This window comes from Delphinapterus leucas, chromosome 1, assembly GCF_059928025.1.
Source record: "Delphinapterus leucas isolate spDelLeu-1000000601 "Yukka" chromosome 1, BTC_Dleu_Yukka2, whole genome shotgun sequence".
NCBI classification, from domain to species: Eukaryota; Metazoa; Chordata; class Mammalia; order Artiodactyla; family Monodontidae; genus Delphinapterus; species Delphinapterus leucas.
Genome location: NC_143129.1, coordinates 181,397,785 through 181,415,094, shown reverse-complemented (window position 1 = coordinate 181,415,094; position 17,310 = coordinate 181,397,785). Strand labels below are relative to the sequence as shown.

General features: G+C 55.9%; 2 protein-coding genes across 3 annotated transcripts in view; one reads left to right on the top strand and one right to left on the bottom strand.

The window, feature by feature from the left end:
- Nucleotides 1–1,815: 1,815 nt before the first annotated feature.
- Nucleotides 1,816–7,404, bottom strand: KIAA2013 (KIAA2013 ortholog). Its single transcript, XM_022598621.3, has 3 exons — nucleotides 6,193–7,404; nucleotides 2,995–3,848; nucleotides 1,816–2,534 (listed from the first exon to the last, which is right to left on the bottom strand). The coding sequence occupies exons 1-3, from the start codon at nucleotides 7,223–7,225 to the stop codon at nucleotides 2,517–2,519; spliced, it is 1,905 nt and encodes a 634-aa protein (XP_022454329.1). The 5' UTR covers nucleotides 7,226–7,404; the 3' UTR covers nucleotides 1,816–2,516.
- A 4,387-nt stretch (nucleotides 7,405–11,791) lies between these two features.
- Nucleotides 11,792–17,310, top strand: part of PLOD1 (procollagen-lysine,2-oxoglutarate 5-dioxygenase 1) — a 28,098-nt gene continuing 22,579 nt past the window's right edge. The window contains exons 1-3 of one of the 2 annotated variants that reach the window (XM_089901099.1): nucleotides 11,792–11,954; nucleotides 12,055–12,072; nucleotides 16,897–17,022. In XM_089901099.1, coding sequence (XP_089757225.1) covers nucleotides 11,879–11,954; nucleotides 12,055–12,072; nucleotides 16,897–17,022 — 220 coding nt within the window. In that variant the 5' untranslated portion in view covers nucleotides 11,792–11,878. The remainder of the gene's footprint in view (nucleotides 11,955–12,054; nucleotides 12,073–16,896; nucleotides 17,023–17,310) is intronic. The other variant, XM_022598493.2, reaches the window with a different exon arrangement.

The following is a 17,310-nucleotide window of genomic DNA, read 5'->3' as shown; positions in this document are numbered from 1 at the left end:
GAATCAAGGGTGTCTTCCCAAGTTCTCCACCACTGTGGGCAGTGGGGGGTCTGATCTTGCCGACTGAGGAGCCGTGTAGAATGTGTCACAGAACTGTCCGCCCAGGGGATGGCGGAGGGAGCACTGGTCCACTGGCTCCATCTCTCATGGGAGAAGGGCTGCCCCTAGCAGCGATATCCTTGGCCTGCTTTGAGGCTACACACATGCTGAGTGCAGAGCAGCTTCCTGAAGGTCAGAGAGAAGGTGAGGTCAGATGCTGCCAGGAACCCGCACCTGGAAAGAGGTGGTGGCTGCAACCACAGCAGGAGTGAAAGGTGGCCTGAGAGGTCATGAGATGGGGCATGAGAGGCCAAGGTGCCCGTAGGTTTTCAGGGAGTTAATACATTTCCAAACCAACTTTTCAGCTGTTGGGAACTGCTGGGTAGTATGCAATTCCATACCAGGTGTCTACCCCTGAAAAGCAACTTGACCAAGCCTCTTTGTGCATCCAGCCCAAGAAGAAAGCTCCAGTGCATTACCGGACCGTGAGAGGCAGACCCACTAGAGTTAGTGGATGGCCTGCTCCCAACTGAGGCTGAACTGGAGGCACTGCAGAGGCTCACGGCAGACGCCCAGCCGCTTTCAGAGTGGGCTGATGTCATCCCAGAGGGCAGGAGCAAATGCATTACCCACCCCAACCTGCGGGAGCCATCAGAGGAGTGTGTGGGGAGAGAGCATGGGGAGAAACAAGAGTGTAGGGGCTGAGAGAGAGGCTGGGCTGACAGCAAGCCCCAGTTTGCATCCCAGCCTGGGCTGCTCGGCCTTGAGCACATTTCCTCATCTCTCAAATTGGGATCTTAACCCCTAGCTACCTCCTCCCTGCATGAGGCCGTGTTGATGTAAAATACGTAACACACGTGCTCGCTTCAATGACCTATAATTCACAAGTGTTCGTCTACTGAAATTCTAGTCGTTGGCTCGGTATTCTCCAGGCACAGGTACATGGGTTCATGTTTACATGTATGGGAGCCCACACCATGCCTGGTTCCAAGTTAACAGGGTGAGTGGGAGCCCTGAAGCGCTGCTCCTGTGGTCAAGTAACTTCCAGTTGAATGCAATGACTAGAGGGCATGTCACGCCAGACACCACAGCGCACCACACCCCGTGGCCAGCCAAGGGCCCCTGGCCAGAAGGGTGAGGCACCCCCAGGGCAGGAGTGGAAGGCGCACAGGACTGGAGCGACAGCAGCAAAACCAGAGCAACTCGTAGAAGAGCCTGAAACCCTTGTGTACTTTCTCTCCCAGCCACCTGCGGGGCCGGACACTCGGCAACTTGGCAAGCAAACCAGGCTTCCTGGTGAGCCAGGCTGCTCAAAACGCCCATCTGGGAAGCCAGGGAAACCACCAAGACACTGAGGGTGATGGTCCACACTCAGCCCGGCCCCACTTTGCTCCATTCTCCCCACAAAGGGAGGACTCAGACCTTAGCTTCGAGAACAATCTGCAGGAGGCCCACTCAGGGTTTTTCCTGCCCCCGGTCCTATGGGCAGCAAAACCGGGGCAGGCAACTCTCTTTAGAGCAGGCAGGGGGAGAGGCACTGCAGCAGGAAGGGGCCAGGGTAATAATGCTCCTCGAGCAGCCCACTCAGCTGGGACATGCAGCAGTCCCCCAGGTGGGCAGCACAGGGGCCACCTCCACAGCCTCTGAGTGGGCTCCTCTGAAGAGAAGAGGGCGTGGGAAAAGAATACCGTCACCACGGCGGGGCCTTTGCTTCGGACTCCACCCAAAAGCCTGGTGACTGAGGAAGGTCCGATGTCTCCAGATGTCTCAACCACACGCAAACCGGTTGTGGAGGTTTGAAAGAGATTTATTTAAAAACAGAACACAAAAAAAAGCTTTGGTATTCCAAAACCCAACAATCATCGATCACTAGAAAGTTAAACACCTCCCCTAAAGCCCAGAGGTACAAAACCACATATCTCCATAGGCTCATGATAAGAAAGACGCAATGTGCAAACCCGAGGGTGACGGAGACCCACCCCTTCACGCAGGTGGCGTGCGGGCCTCCAAACCTCCCGAGGTGGTGCATATTGGAAATCACTGCCAAGATTCCCTACCGAGAGTGGATGCAAAAGCCATCCAGCAAAATCTCAACAATAAATTAAAAATTCATTCAAGAAAGAACACATTAAATTAGGAAAAGAACACATTTTTTCCTAGACAAGAGTCTTTTCAAAAGAGGGTCTATTTCCTGGGACAGAAGAAAGGGGGAAAGTGGAAAGAGTGAGTTCAATTTCAAGTATTTTCCATATAGGTTCACTTTATTGAGTTGAAAGCTTACAAAAGGTCCACCAGCCCCGCCCCTCCCGCTCCCTGATGCAAACTCCTGAACATCCACGCGCACTTCCGAGTCACTGGTGTCCCCCAACAAGGCACAAAAGGCTGGGTGCTTTCAAAGGATCCCTTGTTCGCAGCAGCAGGACTTTCAGTGCTGGGTGTCTTGTGCAAGTGGCGACTGAAAGCAGGACTGATGCCACTCAGACACTGGGATCTTCCTGTTCAATCAACAAGACAGGTTGTTACTGCTCACGCCAACCCCGGTGGACAGCTACAGAAATCTCAAGGGAAGCAGGCGATGGAGACACCCTGCTGGCACCCCACCCAGGCTCCGAGCCCGCCTTGCTGACAGCTCTTGGCCCAGGGACGGGCTAGAGCTGCCACAGACTCGGGGGCCCAGGCGCCTCCTTAGGCGGGTGCGGCGAGTTCACGGGCTCTGCTCTGGCCAGGCCCAGCTGGAGCTCAGACCTGCCTCTGGCCCTTCTCCCACTCCTTCAGGTCAAGTGCTACTTCCTTCTCCAAACCAGAAGCCACAGAGCCCCTCTCTCCTGAGTCCGGGCTCTTTAAAGAGTGGGAGCACAGAGCTGGAGCTTAACGTACCCTCCACCCCACTACACTAGACTCGGGGAGGAACGCAAGGCCAGGGCCCTGGGCTCTGGAGGCGCAGTGGCTTTATACCTTACTCCTGAAGAGGGGTTTGGCGCCAGGCCCACAGTACTCGTTGTAGATGAGCTTGAATAGGAAGAGGTGGAAGAGGGTGATGAGGGAGGCCACGCTGAACCAGAAGAGGAAGGGCAGCCCGGGGTCCTGCTGGGCCATGTGCTCGTCGTGGGCCAGAATGGCCTTGAGATGCAGCGTGTGCCGCAGGTCCTGCAGGTGCGTGAGGTCGGTGGAGATGTAGAGCAGCGGCGTGATGGGCTGCGTCACCATGACCGAGAAGGTGTGGCCCTGGGGCGCCGAGGTCAGCTCCACAGGCTCGTCCAGGCAGCCTGCTTCGCAGGCGTAGATCTTGACGAGCTGGCCGCGGGACTCCACAGACACGTGCAGGTACGGCTTGCCCTCGGGGTCCGCGAGCACGGCCAGGTTGATGTGGTCATTCTTGTAGCGGATGCCATGCAGGGCGTAGCTGTTGTGCAGCACGTCGGGGTCAGCCTGGAACTGGAGGTGGTTCTCGGTGAACTGCAGGCCACCGAAGCTGAGCACCATGCCCTGCAGGATGCCCGGGGCGCCCGCCCGCACCAGTCCCTTGCAGCCGCGCTTCTGCAGGGTCAGCCTCCACAGGTCCCAGAGCTGCAGGATCTGCTGGATGGAGGACAGGCGGCCTGGCCAGAGGTTCCCAGCATGCATGGTGGCGTGGCCGCTGAAGCAGTGATCTTCATAGTTGAGTGTCGACTCCATCTGGTCTCGCTCCCTGTGGCTCAGGTCGGGGCTGAGCAGTGGAGCGGGGGAGCAGGAAAGCATGTAGTACAGCGTCAGGTTCACGGTCAGGCCTGATGGAGTGTGGGCATCGGTGATCTTCTTCATTTCCACACCTGCAACACCACAGAGGTTGTACATTAAGGAGGAACAGCATGGCCAAGAGGCTGAGGTTATGAAACAAAGATCAAGAGCAGCAGAGACATGAAGCTTTTTTCCTCAGGGATGAAAACAGCAGCTCCAGTCTCCCACGAGTACGGGAGAGCAGCATCCTGCCTGGCTTCCTCACGTGACCACCTTGAGCCCTCTGGGCCTGAAACTGAAAATCCCGCCAGTGGGGCTCCTGCCAGAGCCCAGAAGAACACAGATTTAGCCAAGCCTAGGGCGCCAAGTCAAAAGGCCAGTTCCCCACTCCAAGAACTGTCACAACACCCTGGCCAGTCGTGGGCTGCTTCTCTCTCACCGGGCCTGCAGCTTTAAACAACATCTGAGCACAGGATCGCACAGATTTGTATGAGCTCTAGACTCAGACAGCTCACCACCCACGTGGTGTCTCAAGCTGGATGTCTGACAGGCATTTGGGAACGGACAAGGTTTGAATCCTTCCAGCCCCATGCTAATCCTTCCCTAAATCACCTCCAGACACCCGCTGGAGCCCTCCCCCCAAATCCAGGAGTCACCCTCAAGTTCTCACTCCCCACAGCCAGTCCACAGAACGCCCAGTGGCTCCAGCTGCCAAAGTTTCCGACTCATCCACCCCCTGCTTCCACGGTCGCAGCGCTGGTCCCAGCCACCGTCCTCTCAGCTGGGCTCCTGCCAAAGCCTCCTATGTGGTCTCCACACGCTACTTCCCCCTCCCCCACACTGTCTACACGCTGACGCAGCAGCACCGCGACCTTTAAAAACGTGCACCAGACAGTGCCCCCGCCCTGCCTCCCATCTCACTTAGAATCAAATTCACTGTCCTCACCAAGGCCCCAAGGTAAACCCTCTGGCCACTGCCACCCTCCCCTTGCTCACTACCTGCCAGCCACACTGGCCACTCAACCAAGCCCGCCCCTGCCTCAGGGCCTCTGCCCTGCTGGCTCCCTCCAGACCACCACACAGCGCTTCCTCTAGCTGTGTAGGCCTCAGCTTCTGCAATTCCTGCTCACAGAGGCCTCCCGGACAGCGGAGCTACACACTCTTAGCCCCACCCACTGCAGTCACTCACCCCCAAGCACATATTTTTATCTTTTCTCCTTATAACGCTTGAGCCTAAAAAGCTATCTCGCTTTTTTAATCCAAATTTTCGCTTTCTAATATCTGTCTTCCGCCCGCCCAGAATTTAAGAACCATGAGAACCGGAACTTTGTTCTGTTTGCTTCCGTATGCCCCACGTGAAGAACACTTTCTGGCAGAAGCATTCGATAAATACTTGACTAAATTAAAGGCTCTTTGAGCAACTATGTTTAAGGATTTAGACAACTAGAACTCTGGAAACCAAAATCTCTTAATCTCTCTCTCCTCTACACTAGGATTTCCTTTTCTTAAGCAGTCAAGGGGGCGAAAGAGTTTTCATTTGACAGGAGCATCCCACCTGCTGAAGAGATTCCACTACCCCCACCCCCCATGAAAAAGCTGCAGCCACAACAGCGAGGCCACAGCTCAGGCTAGCGGGAGTCATGTCAAGAAGCCCATGCCTGTCACCAGCCAGAAATGTGGGGAACTGAGTTAAGAACCCCGGGATCGGGCTTCCCTCGTGGCTCAGTGGTTAAGAATCCGCCTGCCAATGCAAGGAACACGGGTTCAAGCCCTGGTCTGGGAAGATCCCACATGCCGCGGAGTAACTAAGCCTGTGCGCCGCAACCACTGAGTCTGTGCTCTAGAGCCCGCGTGCCACAACTACTGAGCGCATGTGTCACAACTACTGAAGCCCGCGCGCCTAGAGCCCGTGCTCACAACAAGAGAAACTCGTGCACTGCAATGAAGGTAGCCCCCCACTCACCACAACTAGAGAAAGCATCGGCGCAGCAGCGAAGACCCAATGCAGCCCAAAATAAATAAATACATTAAAAAAAAAAAAAGAATCCCGGGATCGGCCAGGCCTCTGGCTTATCCTTTACCAACTGACCTCCCAAACCACGCTGCTCAAATGAGGCTTCAGCCACAAGAACAAATAACAATAAGATCTGCCCTTTGCACTCCTCTTTCACGACCATCTCATAAAAGTCCTCTGAGGTACGTGCTACTGTTATTATTGAACACAAGCCCAGAGAGAGTAGGGTTCAAGGTCACACAGCTACTAAGTGGTGGAGCAAAAGTCAGCCCCAAATCAAACGCCAAGCCCAAGTTTGAACCACCCCGGGACCCCGCCCTTCAGTGTCACCTCTGCAGACTCTGCAGGGGCATCTCCAGGATGGACCGTGCTCACCCTGGTGCAAGGTGTGGACGGTGGACCAAGCACTCGCCAGGCCTCACCTGGGCTGAAGAGCTGGGCCCAGAGGCGCTGGTGGTCCTGAAGCAGCTCCGCCGCCGGCATCTCCAAGAGCTCCAGCATTTCCTTCCGTGCCAAGTCCTGGAGCACCTTGAGCTCCTTGCCTGCTTTGCTTTTGAGCACCTGGGGGTTAAGAGGGCCGGAGACGTGCACCACCCACAGCACAGTCTCGTCCAGTTGCGTCTTGGGAGCCACTTGGAGACGGTTCACTAACTTCTTGGCGGCCACCACCAGCAGGTGCACCAGCCCCGTGGGAAAAGGCGGGGACCGCCCCGAGTAGAGGAGGAACTGATGGTCTCCGACCTTCTCCAGGGTGCTGGTGAAGGCCTTGGGGACCGGGCCGGCAGTGGGCCCGACAGTCTGCAGCGCGGCCACGCGTTCCGTGGGGTTGTTGAGCTGGATGCGCTGCAGATAGACGTGGGGTCGGCCCCGGTGCGCCAGAAAGTCCTCTTGCAGCAGCACGCAGTCTCGGCCGGATCCCGTGACGAGGCCGGAGGCCGAGGCGGGGCCCGGGCCGGCGGCCGCAGGGCCGGGACCCGGAGTCCCGAGCTGCAGGCAGCGCACCCGCCGCAGCAGCCCTTCCCGCAGCAGCAACACTGACTCTCCAGCTTCAGAGAGCGCGCTCAGCGGGCGCAGCTGCACGAAGGGCACGAAGTCCGGCGCCACGGCGGGCTCCCGCTCCCCGGGGGTCACCCACAGCCGGTTGGCGACCACGTCCAGGGCCAGGAAGCCGTTGGCCACCAGGGCCGGCACTCCGGGGCCCAGCGGTACAGCCTCGCCCCGCTCCCGCAGGCCGCGCCACGCGCGGGTGGCTGCCTCCAGACAGGCAGAGGGCTCGGCGGCGCCCGGCTCGCCGCGGGGCCAGGGCAACAGCTGCAGACCGCCCGCCGCCCGCCGCGCCCCGGAGCCCGCGAACCACAGAAGCAGCACCAGGAGGCCGAGCAGGCAGAGTAGGCGGCGGGCCCAGCTGCTCGACAGCAGTCCCGGCAGCCCCTTAAGCCGCTGCTGCAGCCACATCGGGCCGCCAGGCGCGGGCGCGGCGCGGGGGCGGCCGCCGGGCCCGCCGCCCAGCCCACCGGCCCGGCCGCCCGCGCCTCACTCCCGGGCCCGGACCGCGGCGCCCACCCCAGCCCCCGTCACAGGCGCCGCGGCAGCCGCCACAGCTGCTCCCTCCTCCTTCTCGGTTGCCTCCGGCCGTCAAACGACGCGGGCCGTCAAGCGCCACCTACTCTTTTGCGACAGATGGAAAAGGGGAGGGCGGAGGGAGGGGAGAGGGGCGGGCCCGGGAGAAGGAGGCGTGGCCACAGCGAGGAGGGGGCGGGCACCGCCGGGGTTTGACCACCAGTTCTCGGGCCTGAAAAGTCGAGTCCAGAAGAGGAGAGGGGTCTGCGGAGTACTGGAAGCGGCCAATTCATGGGAACTTAAAACAGACCAACCGCGCTAGCCAAACCGAACACGTGTTGTGCCCCATTCGCTACTAATGGATTCAACAGCCCCAAGATTTTTAAAAAATAATTTTAAAACTTTTTTTCTGTAAAAATGATCCTCACTGCAAAAAAAAAAAAAAAGACTTAGTACAGAATAGTACCCCCCAGAAAAAGAAAGAAAGAAAGAAAGAAAAAGAAAAGTAAACACTGTCAACCAGACTTCCTAGGATATATTTTGTTGACGACTCTTCCAGACCTGTCTGGCTGCATGTACAGCATATAGGATACAAATCAGGCCCAGGACTGTCCATTTCTCTACCACACCAAGTCGTCTTCTTGATGTCAACCGTGAGTCTTAACTTATTAAATAACATAAAACACTAAAGTCTCATGCTTTGAAAATGCTTTTAAATTGTGTATTATCAATGCAAAAGACAAATTTTGTTTCTGGGGAAAAAATTCAATCTGAGCACAGGGGCAGACAATGGGGCGATTGTTTCCACTTTAGTTTCAGGACATTCCAAAGCCAGACAGTGCTTCCCAGTTGTTGAAAATTAAATGGTCATTTGAGGTGGCTTCTTGTGGGCTGTGAGCAGACACATGTGTGTTTGCCAAGTCTTAGGGCCAGCACCCTATAAGAAGGCAGCTGTCCAGGTGATCCTACAGTATGCTTACCTTCTTTTTTTTCTTTTTTAAGATCATTATCAAAACATACACACAAAATTCTTAATTTCCACCAGGATTTCACAAACCCCACAGAATAACTTCATGGATGTGCAGGAATCCATAACCTACAGTTAGAGAGATAGGATCCATCCAAGCCCCTCAGGGAGGCAGAAACACTTGGGAGGCACAGTGAGATGAGAGCAAAGGACTAAACCAGGCTTGATCCCACCTGTAAAATGGGGATGACCAGAGAAACTGCCTCTCAGGTTTCTGAGGAATAAGTGAGTTAATACAGGCAAAGCAAGCAAGGTGCATGACATGGGGTAAGTACACAGTAAATGTAAACCCACATAATTATTTTTCGCTATTATGAATGTCTGTGTAATAGACATATATAGGCCTACTTTTGAGACTGTTTCTGGGGGAGCAATTCCTGGAAGTAGATTCCTACGTTAAAGAGAAGGTTCATGCTGGTGCTCTTAACTCCCTTACCACTCTCAAACACCCCAGGGGAGGGAATCACAGCCCACGATCAGCAACATAGCCACAACAAAGCCAGGAGGTCAAGAGTAAGGATACAGGCACGAGGCTGCCTGGGTTTTAAATCTTGGCCTTGCCCCTTGCTAGCAAGTCAGCTAACTTCTTTGGGCCTTGGTTTCTCCATCCATAAAATGGGGATCATGAGACAGAGTAGGATTGCTCTGAGACTTAAGTTAGATAAACAAGTTAAACATTTAGCATACTGCCTGGCTTAAAATAACCATTCATTATTTTATTTATTTTTACTAGGAAACAGGAAACACATGTACATGACACAAAATTCAACATATATGAAAGGGTGAAGAGTGGCCATTAAGCCTTCCTCTTTCCTGGAGTCCCAGCTAGTCAGTTCCTCTTCCCAGATGCAACCACTGCTTCCTGTTCCTTGGGTGCTCTTCCAGAAATTCTATTCACTTACAGATATATAGCCATATAGACAGAGACCTATATTTTTCCCTTCACGGACATTGTAGCATATTACTTTTTTTGTTTAAGGGAACAGCTTGGAAATTCCATTATTATTATTATTATCATCATCATCAAAGGGGGTAGGCGCCAGTGGGACTCGCTGATGGGTGTAAACAGGGAGGAGGCTGAGAATCGGCTGGCAGCAGAGAGCGTGGCTGTCCACTGAGGCCATCGCTCTTCCTCGGGTCAAGAAAGGAAATGGTAAAAATGGAGAAAAGCAGAGGATGAGAGGGAGAAAAACCCCTTGTGGCACCAGACCACTACCCTCCAGTCCAGCTATCCTTTCTGCTTCCCAGAAAAGCAGAGTCCTGTGCCTTTAACTGTGCACAACAGGTGCAGCACTTACCCTGAGTAACATCTAGGCAGCAGCCACCCCTGGTTAAAGAGACAAGTCCTCCTTTTGGATGAAGCTTGGACCGATTTCAAGTTCCAGCAATTTGGTGAAGGGTGGCAGGCAGGCTTCACCAGGATGAATCCTTTCTCCAGGGGCGGCCAGCAGCCTCCAAGATTGATCCCCCCTCCCGATTTGCAATGACTCTGGGAACTCCACTGCGCAAGGATTTTTTTTCCGTCCATAGTATGCCACCATTGAGGTTCTCTTGGGCCCGAGCAAAAGGGAAGTTAGAGCCGGTTTCCAAAGTCGCCTCCCTTACTGTGGTCCCCCATCAGCTGTGTGACTTTGAGGAAGTTGCTTCACATCTCTGAGCCCCGGTTTCCTTATTTCACAAATGGGGGCAATACTGCCTAACTGGCAGGGCTGTGGGGAACATGGCATAAGCCAGAGCTTTGAAAATTGAGCCACTCAACACATGCTCCTCTTCCCCTCTGCTTATCCCTCCATTTCCTCCTCAAAGGAGCTGGAATTTCAGTCTGCATCCTCCTGAATTCAAAAACATCCAGTGGATTCTGGCACCATGTCCTGTCCCCAGCTGCAGAAACTCCCCACCCTAGGTCCCAGGTCCCAACTGGGTGGCAGCCCTGGATTGCACTCCTGCCTCTTCCCTTTACTTGCCTTTCGAATTTGAGCTTGCTGTTGGGTCCCCCTGGGCCTTACTTCTACCATCTTTACCACGAGTAAATCTCTGTTCAGTGAGATAATTTCCCAGGTTCGCAGGGATTGTACCTATCGTCTAAAAAGAACATGTGTTGGCTTTGTTTGGGTTGTACAAATAGTATACATTCATTGTAAAATGATTGTAAAAACAATGAAAAATATAAATAAGAAGATAAAAACTACCTGGCAAGAACACACACACACATTCCCACAAGTTGGAAATAATGACTGTAAATATTTGGCTGTCATTTTCTTTTAGCATCATCTCTATGCATTGTACCTGTAAGGATATATTTTCGCTAAGTGGGGTCATACAGTATATACTGCTTTTCCCATGTAACGTCATGTTGGTAGTGCATTACCCTGGCTGAATCAGTCTTAAGAGTATTGCCGATTTCTCTTTTCCCCAGGACCTAACATGGCCTGCTTTATGTTGTTCATTGATAATCATGACATTCCTCCCCCCTCTGCCCTTTCCCCCTGTGGGTGGGGAACCCCCTGCCCACCCAGGGTTGTACCCACTCCCCACTCCTCTGGAGCCTAACCTGCTGGAAAGGATCTCCCTTTGAGGGTCTCTTCCAAGGATGAAAATTGTTGTTGTTTTCCCAGAGATGGCTGCCTCTAGCTGACATCTGCTCCAGGAACCCTTGTTCTAGAAACGCTTGAGTTGTGTTTTGAAGACCCACATCTGTGAAGAGACCCTAAACAACTTCTTCCTTCCTTCCTTCCTTCATCCCTCCTTCCCTCCCTCCCTCACTTTCTTCTCTCTCTCTCTCATTCATTCATTCATCCATTCATTCAACAATGTGACCTCAGGAACAAGACCTTCCTTGTCTCAGAGGTTCCCTTTGCCTCCCAGGGACAAAAAGGCAGATTAAGTGAGTCCCTTTTTGCGGGGCGGTGATGCACTTGCAAGCAGCCAGGAGGGTCTTGGGATGCCTCTGAACACATTCCTGCCAGGCCTCGCCCGCTCCAGGCTCAGACCCTCACGCCCAGGGCTTTGGACAAGGGCGAATGAAATCTGAATAGCTGAGATTTACTGAGGGCTTATCGAGGGGCTGTTCTAAGGGCACTGCAGGTAACAATGTCATTAACCCGTGCAAGGCCCAACGCATAGATACCATTATAAGCCCCACTTTCCAGAGAGGAAACCGAGGCTCACGTTTATTAATACCATCAAGGCTTGGCGCGGGGTCCGGGGTATAGAAATTGTTGCCTCGCCCCCGTCTCCCCTCCTCTTTCCGGTCGGAGTGAAGCCCCCCGGAGACGGGAGGGAGGAGGCCGGCGGCGGAAGGACCCGGGAGCCGCAGGGACGGGCCCGCAGGGAGCTGCCCGGACTCGGAGAGGCGGCGGGTTCGGGCGAGTCTGCAGGAAACCCTTCCCCCCGGCAGCACGGCGCGACACCGCCTCCGGGGCGGGCCCAGTGCGTGGCAGCGGGATCGCCGACCCCGTCGGGAAGTTTCCAGCCTGCGAGCGAGCGCCGCTGGACACGCCGGACGTTCCCAGACACGGAGCATGCGGCTCCAGCTGCTCCTGGCCCCGCTGGGCTGGCTGCTCCTTGTCGAAACGAAGGGTGATGCCAAGCCGGAGGGTGAGGGCTCCGGGCCGGGGGCGGGAGGGGGGATCCGGGGCCGGAGGTGGGGTGGGGGGGATGGGGGCAGGTGGGCTGGTCTGGGGGCTGCCTCCGTTAGGACCGGCCTGTAGGGGAGGCCTGGGCTTCCGAGGGGTTCTGGGTTCAGGCCAGTTGTCCACTGACTCAGTGGTGACTTGGACAAGGCACTTCCCCTCTTAGGGTTGCGTTTCCCACTTTCGGGCAGCTGGAGGGGAGGAACGGCCCAAGTCCCGTTCATTACCCAGAGGGGCAAATAATAATAGCACTCATAATAATAAGGACGATAACTACGTTTGTGGGGCACTGGCTATGAGTCAGACGTCGATTAAGCAGGACGCTAACCTTCGGAAGTGCATCCTTCTGTCATTTCCATTTTCTAGCTGGGAAAACTGAGGCTCCAGAGTTGATTCACTTGCCCAGGGTCACACCGCTTGTGGGCTTTGAAATCAGGATTCACACCTAGGCCTCATAACTATGGAGTGCGGGGCACCTGGGCGGGGTGGGAGACAGAAGGGGTGGCTCACATCACAGAGCCGTTTGTACTTTCACCCGTGTCCTCAGTGGTCTGCTCTACCCCTCCCAGGTGGGTCTTACTCTCTCCGGGTTGCACATGAGGAAACTGAGGCCCAGACAGGTGTAGTGACTGCCCAGGGGGATCCATCTTTGGAGCGGTGGGTCTCAGATCTGCTGGACTCCGGGTCTAGTGCTTTTTCTACAACCCCAAGGCAGATTGGATTTCAAAGTGTGTCCCACTATCCTGAGCGGGTGCTACTCTCCTCCCCAGCCCTCCCTGGACCACCTGCAGGGCCGCCCAGTCAGCATCTGAGAGCCCCAGGAGGACACAGACCACTGGCAGTCCCAGCAAAGCAGAGCCAGACTGACCACACCCTCCATCATCCCCCGTTCCCCTTGGCCCACTCTTCTAGGGAAACTGGGAACCAGAGTGGGGCAGGATGGTAGTTTAGCAGACCCTTGGGCCAGGAAAAGGGATGGGAACCACCATTTCTTGAGTACTTCCTTTGTGCCAGGTTCTGCCCAAGGCCACGCGTCTCCCGTGGTAAAACAGTGGTGCTTAATCTCCACGAGGCTTGCCGTTCTAGCCTGCAAAACAGGTGTGATGATACCTGCGTTCTAGAGCTCTTGACAAGGATTCCGTGGGATGAGGCCTGTTGGTGAGAGTTCAGCTCAATGCCCAGCCCATAAAGGTATTTTCTTTCTTGGCCCAGCGCTGCCAGCTTTCCTGGAGTATCCCAGCAGGGCAGTAAGACAGGTCAAAAAATACAGTGAGGGAGGTGCTAAGCACAGGGCTGGGCTGGCGGTGTGTGCAGAGGTCCTGTGGCCTGGGTCCAGTTGCTGGCTTTTTTTCCCCCTGGGCCTCTCTTCCCTCTGCTTTTGCTGATGTAGGCTCCCTCCACCCCAGACCATCCCAGGAGAAAATCTCCAGCTGCCCAGGGAGGTGATGAAGCCTGGGAGATGAGTTGGAGGGACCAAATTGATGACAAGGCTTCAGGTGCCCTGACCCCTAGCAGGTGATGGGAGGGGACAAAGTAGACACAAGGCAGCCCCCACAGAGGGTACAGGATTCAGGGTGTTGCTGAGATAATCCAGGTAAAGCACCTAGTAGATAGTAAGCGGGTCCCCAGGCATGTGGCGAAAGTCAGGCCGCTCTCAAGTTTGAGGCCCTGTGCTTCCCTTGCTCCATTCAGACCCTTTTGATACATAAGGAATCATTGGCCTCATTTTACAGATAGGAAGACTGAGACCCTAAACGGTTAAACACCTGGTCTCAGGTTGCCACAGCTGATTGGAAGTGGCATCATTGACTGGGACTCAGACCCTCTGCTCATTCCTGCTGACCCCCAGCTCCAGATGGGGGGGCAGGTGTTGCCAGGAGATACACGGATAGAAAGAGGGACAGTTGTCCCTTTCAGCGTGCTCCCAATCTGAGGGAGGACACAGAGCTCCTCACCCCAGTGGATGCCCAGTCTGATGGGGGAGACACAGCCCTCTGCTCCCAGAGAGCCCTGTGCCTGAGGGAGGAGACAGTGCCCTGCGCTGGGGGGGCCCCAGACTGATGTGGGGGAAAGAAAAAGGCCTTCAACAAAGCGGCATCCAAACAAGCAAATTTGCAGAGCTGAGGGGGTGGGAGAGTCCAGGAGCAACATGGTCCGTCCTTTTTTTTTTTTTTTTTTTTGCGGTACGCGGGCCTCTCACTGTTGTGGCCTCTCCCGTTGCGGAGCACAGGCTCCGGACGCGCAGGCCCAGCGGCCACGGCTCACGGGCCCAGCTGCTCCGCGGCACGCGGGATCCTCCCGGACCGGGGCACGAACCCGCGTCCCCTGCATCGGCAGGCGGACTCCAAACCACTGTGCCACCAGGGAAGCCCCCGTCCTTCTTTTTGTAGTTGCTTCTGGCTGAGACCCCCTCTCTCCCTGGGCCTATGCCTTTCCCTGCAGGCCTTCATCTGGCCACAGAGAGGGAAGGAGCAGCCTGAGCCTGATGGCCGCTGAGACCTGAGACTCCAGGGATGCCGGCTGGGCTTGGGTGGGAGCTTCAGGTCGTGCTGTTCTGCCGCAGGAAATGGAGAAGCAGGCAGACCCAGCTGGCTGTGTGTGTGTCAGGGTGGGGGAGTCTCAGGAGCCCTGAGGTGGCAGAAATGAGTGGGAGGCCAGACCTGGGGAAGAGGCAGGGCTGGCTCCAGCCCTGGGAATCCCCACCTCCTGGCTTCTGTTCCAGCCCCAGGTGGGTGTGGGGGATGGGAGAGGAGCTTCATTCATTCCTGCCTCCCCAGAGAGCAGACTGGGTGTGTCATGACCGTGCCTTGGGAGCCAAGGCCACACGCTGACCATCCACCCCCTTGCCTGGACCGGCACTGCTTGGGGAGAGGAGGTGGCATCTGAAGGAGCACAGCCGAACAGGGCCTGAGTCCTCAGCCTTCTCTTAGGATCCCAGAGAGATGTCTGCACTCCCCGCAAGGCCCCCGTGCCCCCCCCACTCCCCGTCATTCTCACTCTCAGGAAGGCAGCGCCTCTCCATCCCTGCCCCCCAGAGCAGCACTTTAGTTCCCTGACCAGGGATTGAACCCGGGCCCTTGTCAGTAAAAGCGCAGAGTCCTAACCACTCCTGGACCACCAAAGAATTCCCTGGTACTATTGTTATTACTCCCATTTTACAGATAAGAAAACAGAGGCACAGAGAGGCTAAGTTACTGTCCCAGCAATCTGTGGCAGTTTGCCACTCCACCCTGCTCTCTGGTTTGTCTCTGCTGACCCTGGATCATGGGTCATCCATCTGGGGAAACCACTGCTGGACTTTGAGCAGCGGGTCAGGGGGACCAAGAGCCCTGTATGTCGGGCCTCATGTGGGCCCTGGCCCCAGCCCAAGGCGGCTGGCTGGGCCAGACAGAAGCAGGTGGGCGGGGCCCTGGGCCACGTTGTCACCCTGTAGGCTGCCCAGAGCTCTGGATGTGCAGTGAGCTGGGAAGAGACCTCATCCAGTGACTGGAGCGGGTGCCCACACTGGGGAGGCCTGAGAGAAGGTGGCTGGAGATGCTGGATTCAGTCTACAGCTGGGATTCCCAGCATTCCGGGATGTTGGACAGGGAAACAGTGTGGTGAAGGGCATGGGCATTTGGAATTCCAGCTCGTTTCCTTCTCACTTCGAGGTCCTGTGACCTCGAGGTTATATAGCCGCTCTGTGCCTCAGTTTCCTCACCTGTAGAAGGGGGGGTAGAAATATCCCCTACCGCACAGGGTGTTGATGGTTAAATTTGATAACGAACGTAACACGCTTCACAAGGTGCATGGCATCTAGAAAAGGCTCAACAGTGCTAGCGCTTACTAGTCATCTCCACAGGGCTCCTGAAGGCCAGACACTGCACCTGAGGCCCAAGTCACACTCACTCCGAGTCCTGGGGAGGGGGAGGGACACCAAGGAAATAGAGACGTGGGCCTGGCCTGGCAAAGGGAGGAGGAGGTTTGTACCGGTACTTCACCTACTGTGCACACGGAGACTTCACGGGCCGAGGACTGACTGGGTAAGGGGATGAGATTGAGGAGGGCTTCCTGGAGGAAGTGGCCTGGGGCCTTTTCAGGGGAAGGAGCAAGCTTTGCAGGCAGGACAAAGGAATGGGGTGCCGGCTGGGTTCAGCGACGCAGTTTCATGGGGGTGTTGAGGGGTGATGCCAGGGTCCCTTAGGGGAGTGGCCTGCCTTGAGTTCTCTTGCTGTGAACCACCTCCCAGGCCCCTGCATTGGAGCCCAGAGTCAGAGGACCAAGGGATGGGTTGGACCAGCGGTTTCTAAACGTGGCTGACATCAGAAATCACCAGGGGAATGTAGGACAAATCCAGACTCCTGGGTCCATCTCAGATCTGTGGTCCTGGGGCCCAAGAATGTGGATTTCACAGCCTCCCTTGTGATGCCAATATGCAGGCAGGTTTGGGGCCCTCTGCACTGGGGGATTTTGTGGGGTCCTTGGCCAGGAGAGTGGGCGTTGTGTTGCCCAAGGAACCCAGGATTTGTTAAGGCACCATTGCGAGCACCTGGCAGGAAAACTGAGTGGAGACAGGCTGGGCATGTGGGGAGGGTCCAGCATGGCCTGAGCTGGACAGTCTCATTAGACAGATGGAGATGGACGCCTGGCCACGTCCCAGGCCTGAGCGGTGCATGCAGAGGTGAAGAGAGGGGATTCTGGGTCCGGGTATCTGTGTCCAAATCATGGTGCTGCCACTTCGTGGCTCCCTTGGGCAGGTTACGGTGTCTGAGTCTTGGGTTCCTCACTTCCCCTCCCCCACTTCCTGACTTCAGGAGCCCTGGTCCAATGGAGAATCCAGAATCTCACATAGATACACACGCTGGCTTTTTCCATCCATGAAATGTGACACTCTTCCTGTCCCCAGCAGCCCCTGTTGTCGACAAGAGGGCCTCAGAGCTGGGGCTCTGGCTCTGTTTGCCTGAGGGCAGACTTAACCATCCTGGCAGGAGCTGGGGGGAGCCCTTCCCCAAGTGTGAGCAGCACCCCTCTTTCCTGGACCCCAGGGTCAGATGGTGAGGTCTCCCCTCTCCATATCTGCCTAATGAATCCACCCGCTTCTGCCCCAGGTCTCTGGACCCACCCGCAGCAGATTCTTGCCAATCCTGGCTGGGCCACCTGGCACCAACCCCTTGCTCTGGGACCAGCAGCCTGCCCCTCGGCTCAGCCAGCTCTGTCAAGCTGGACTCCTTTGTTCTTTTAGCCCAGGCTCCTCCTGACTTCCTGGGGAGGTCGAGGTGGGAGGGCCTTACCTGCCTGTGCTGGCCTGGCCACTTGGTGAGTCTGTTCACCCAGAAAAGTGT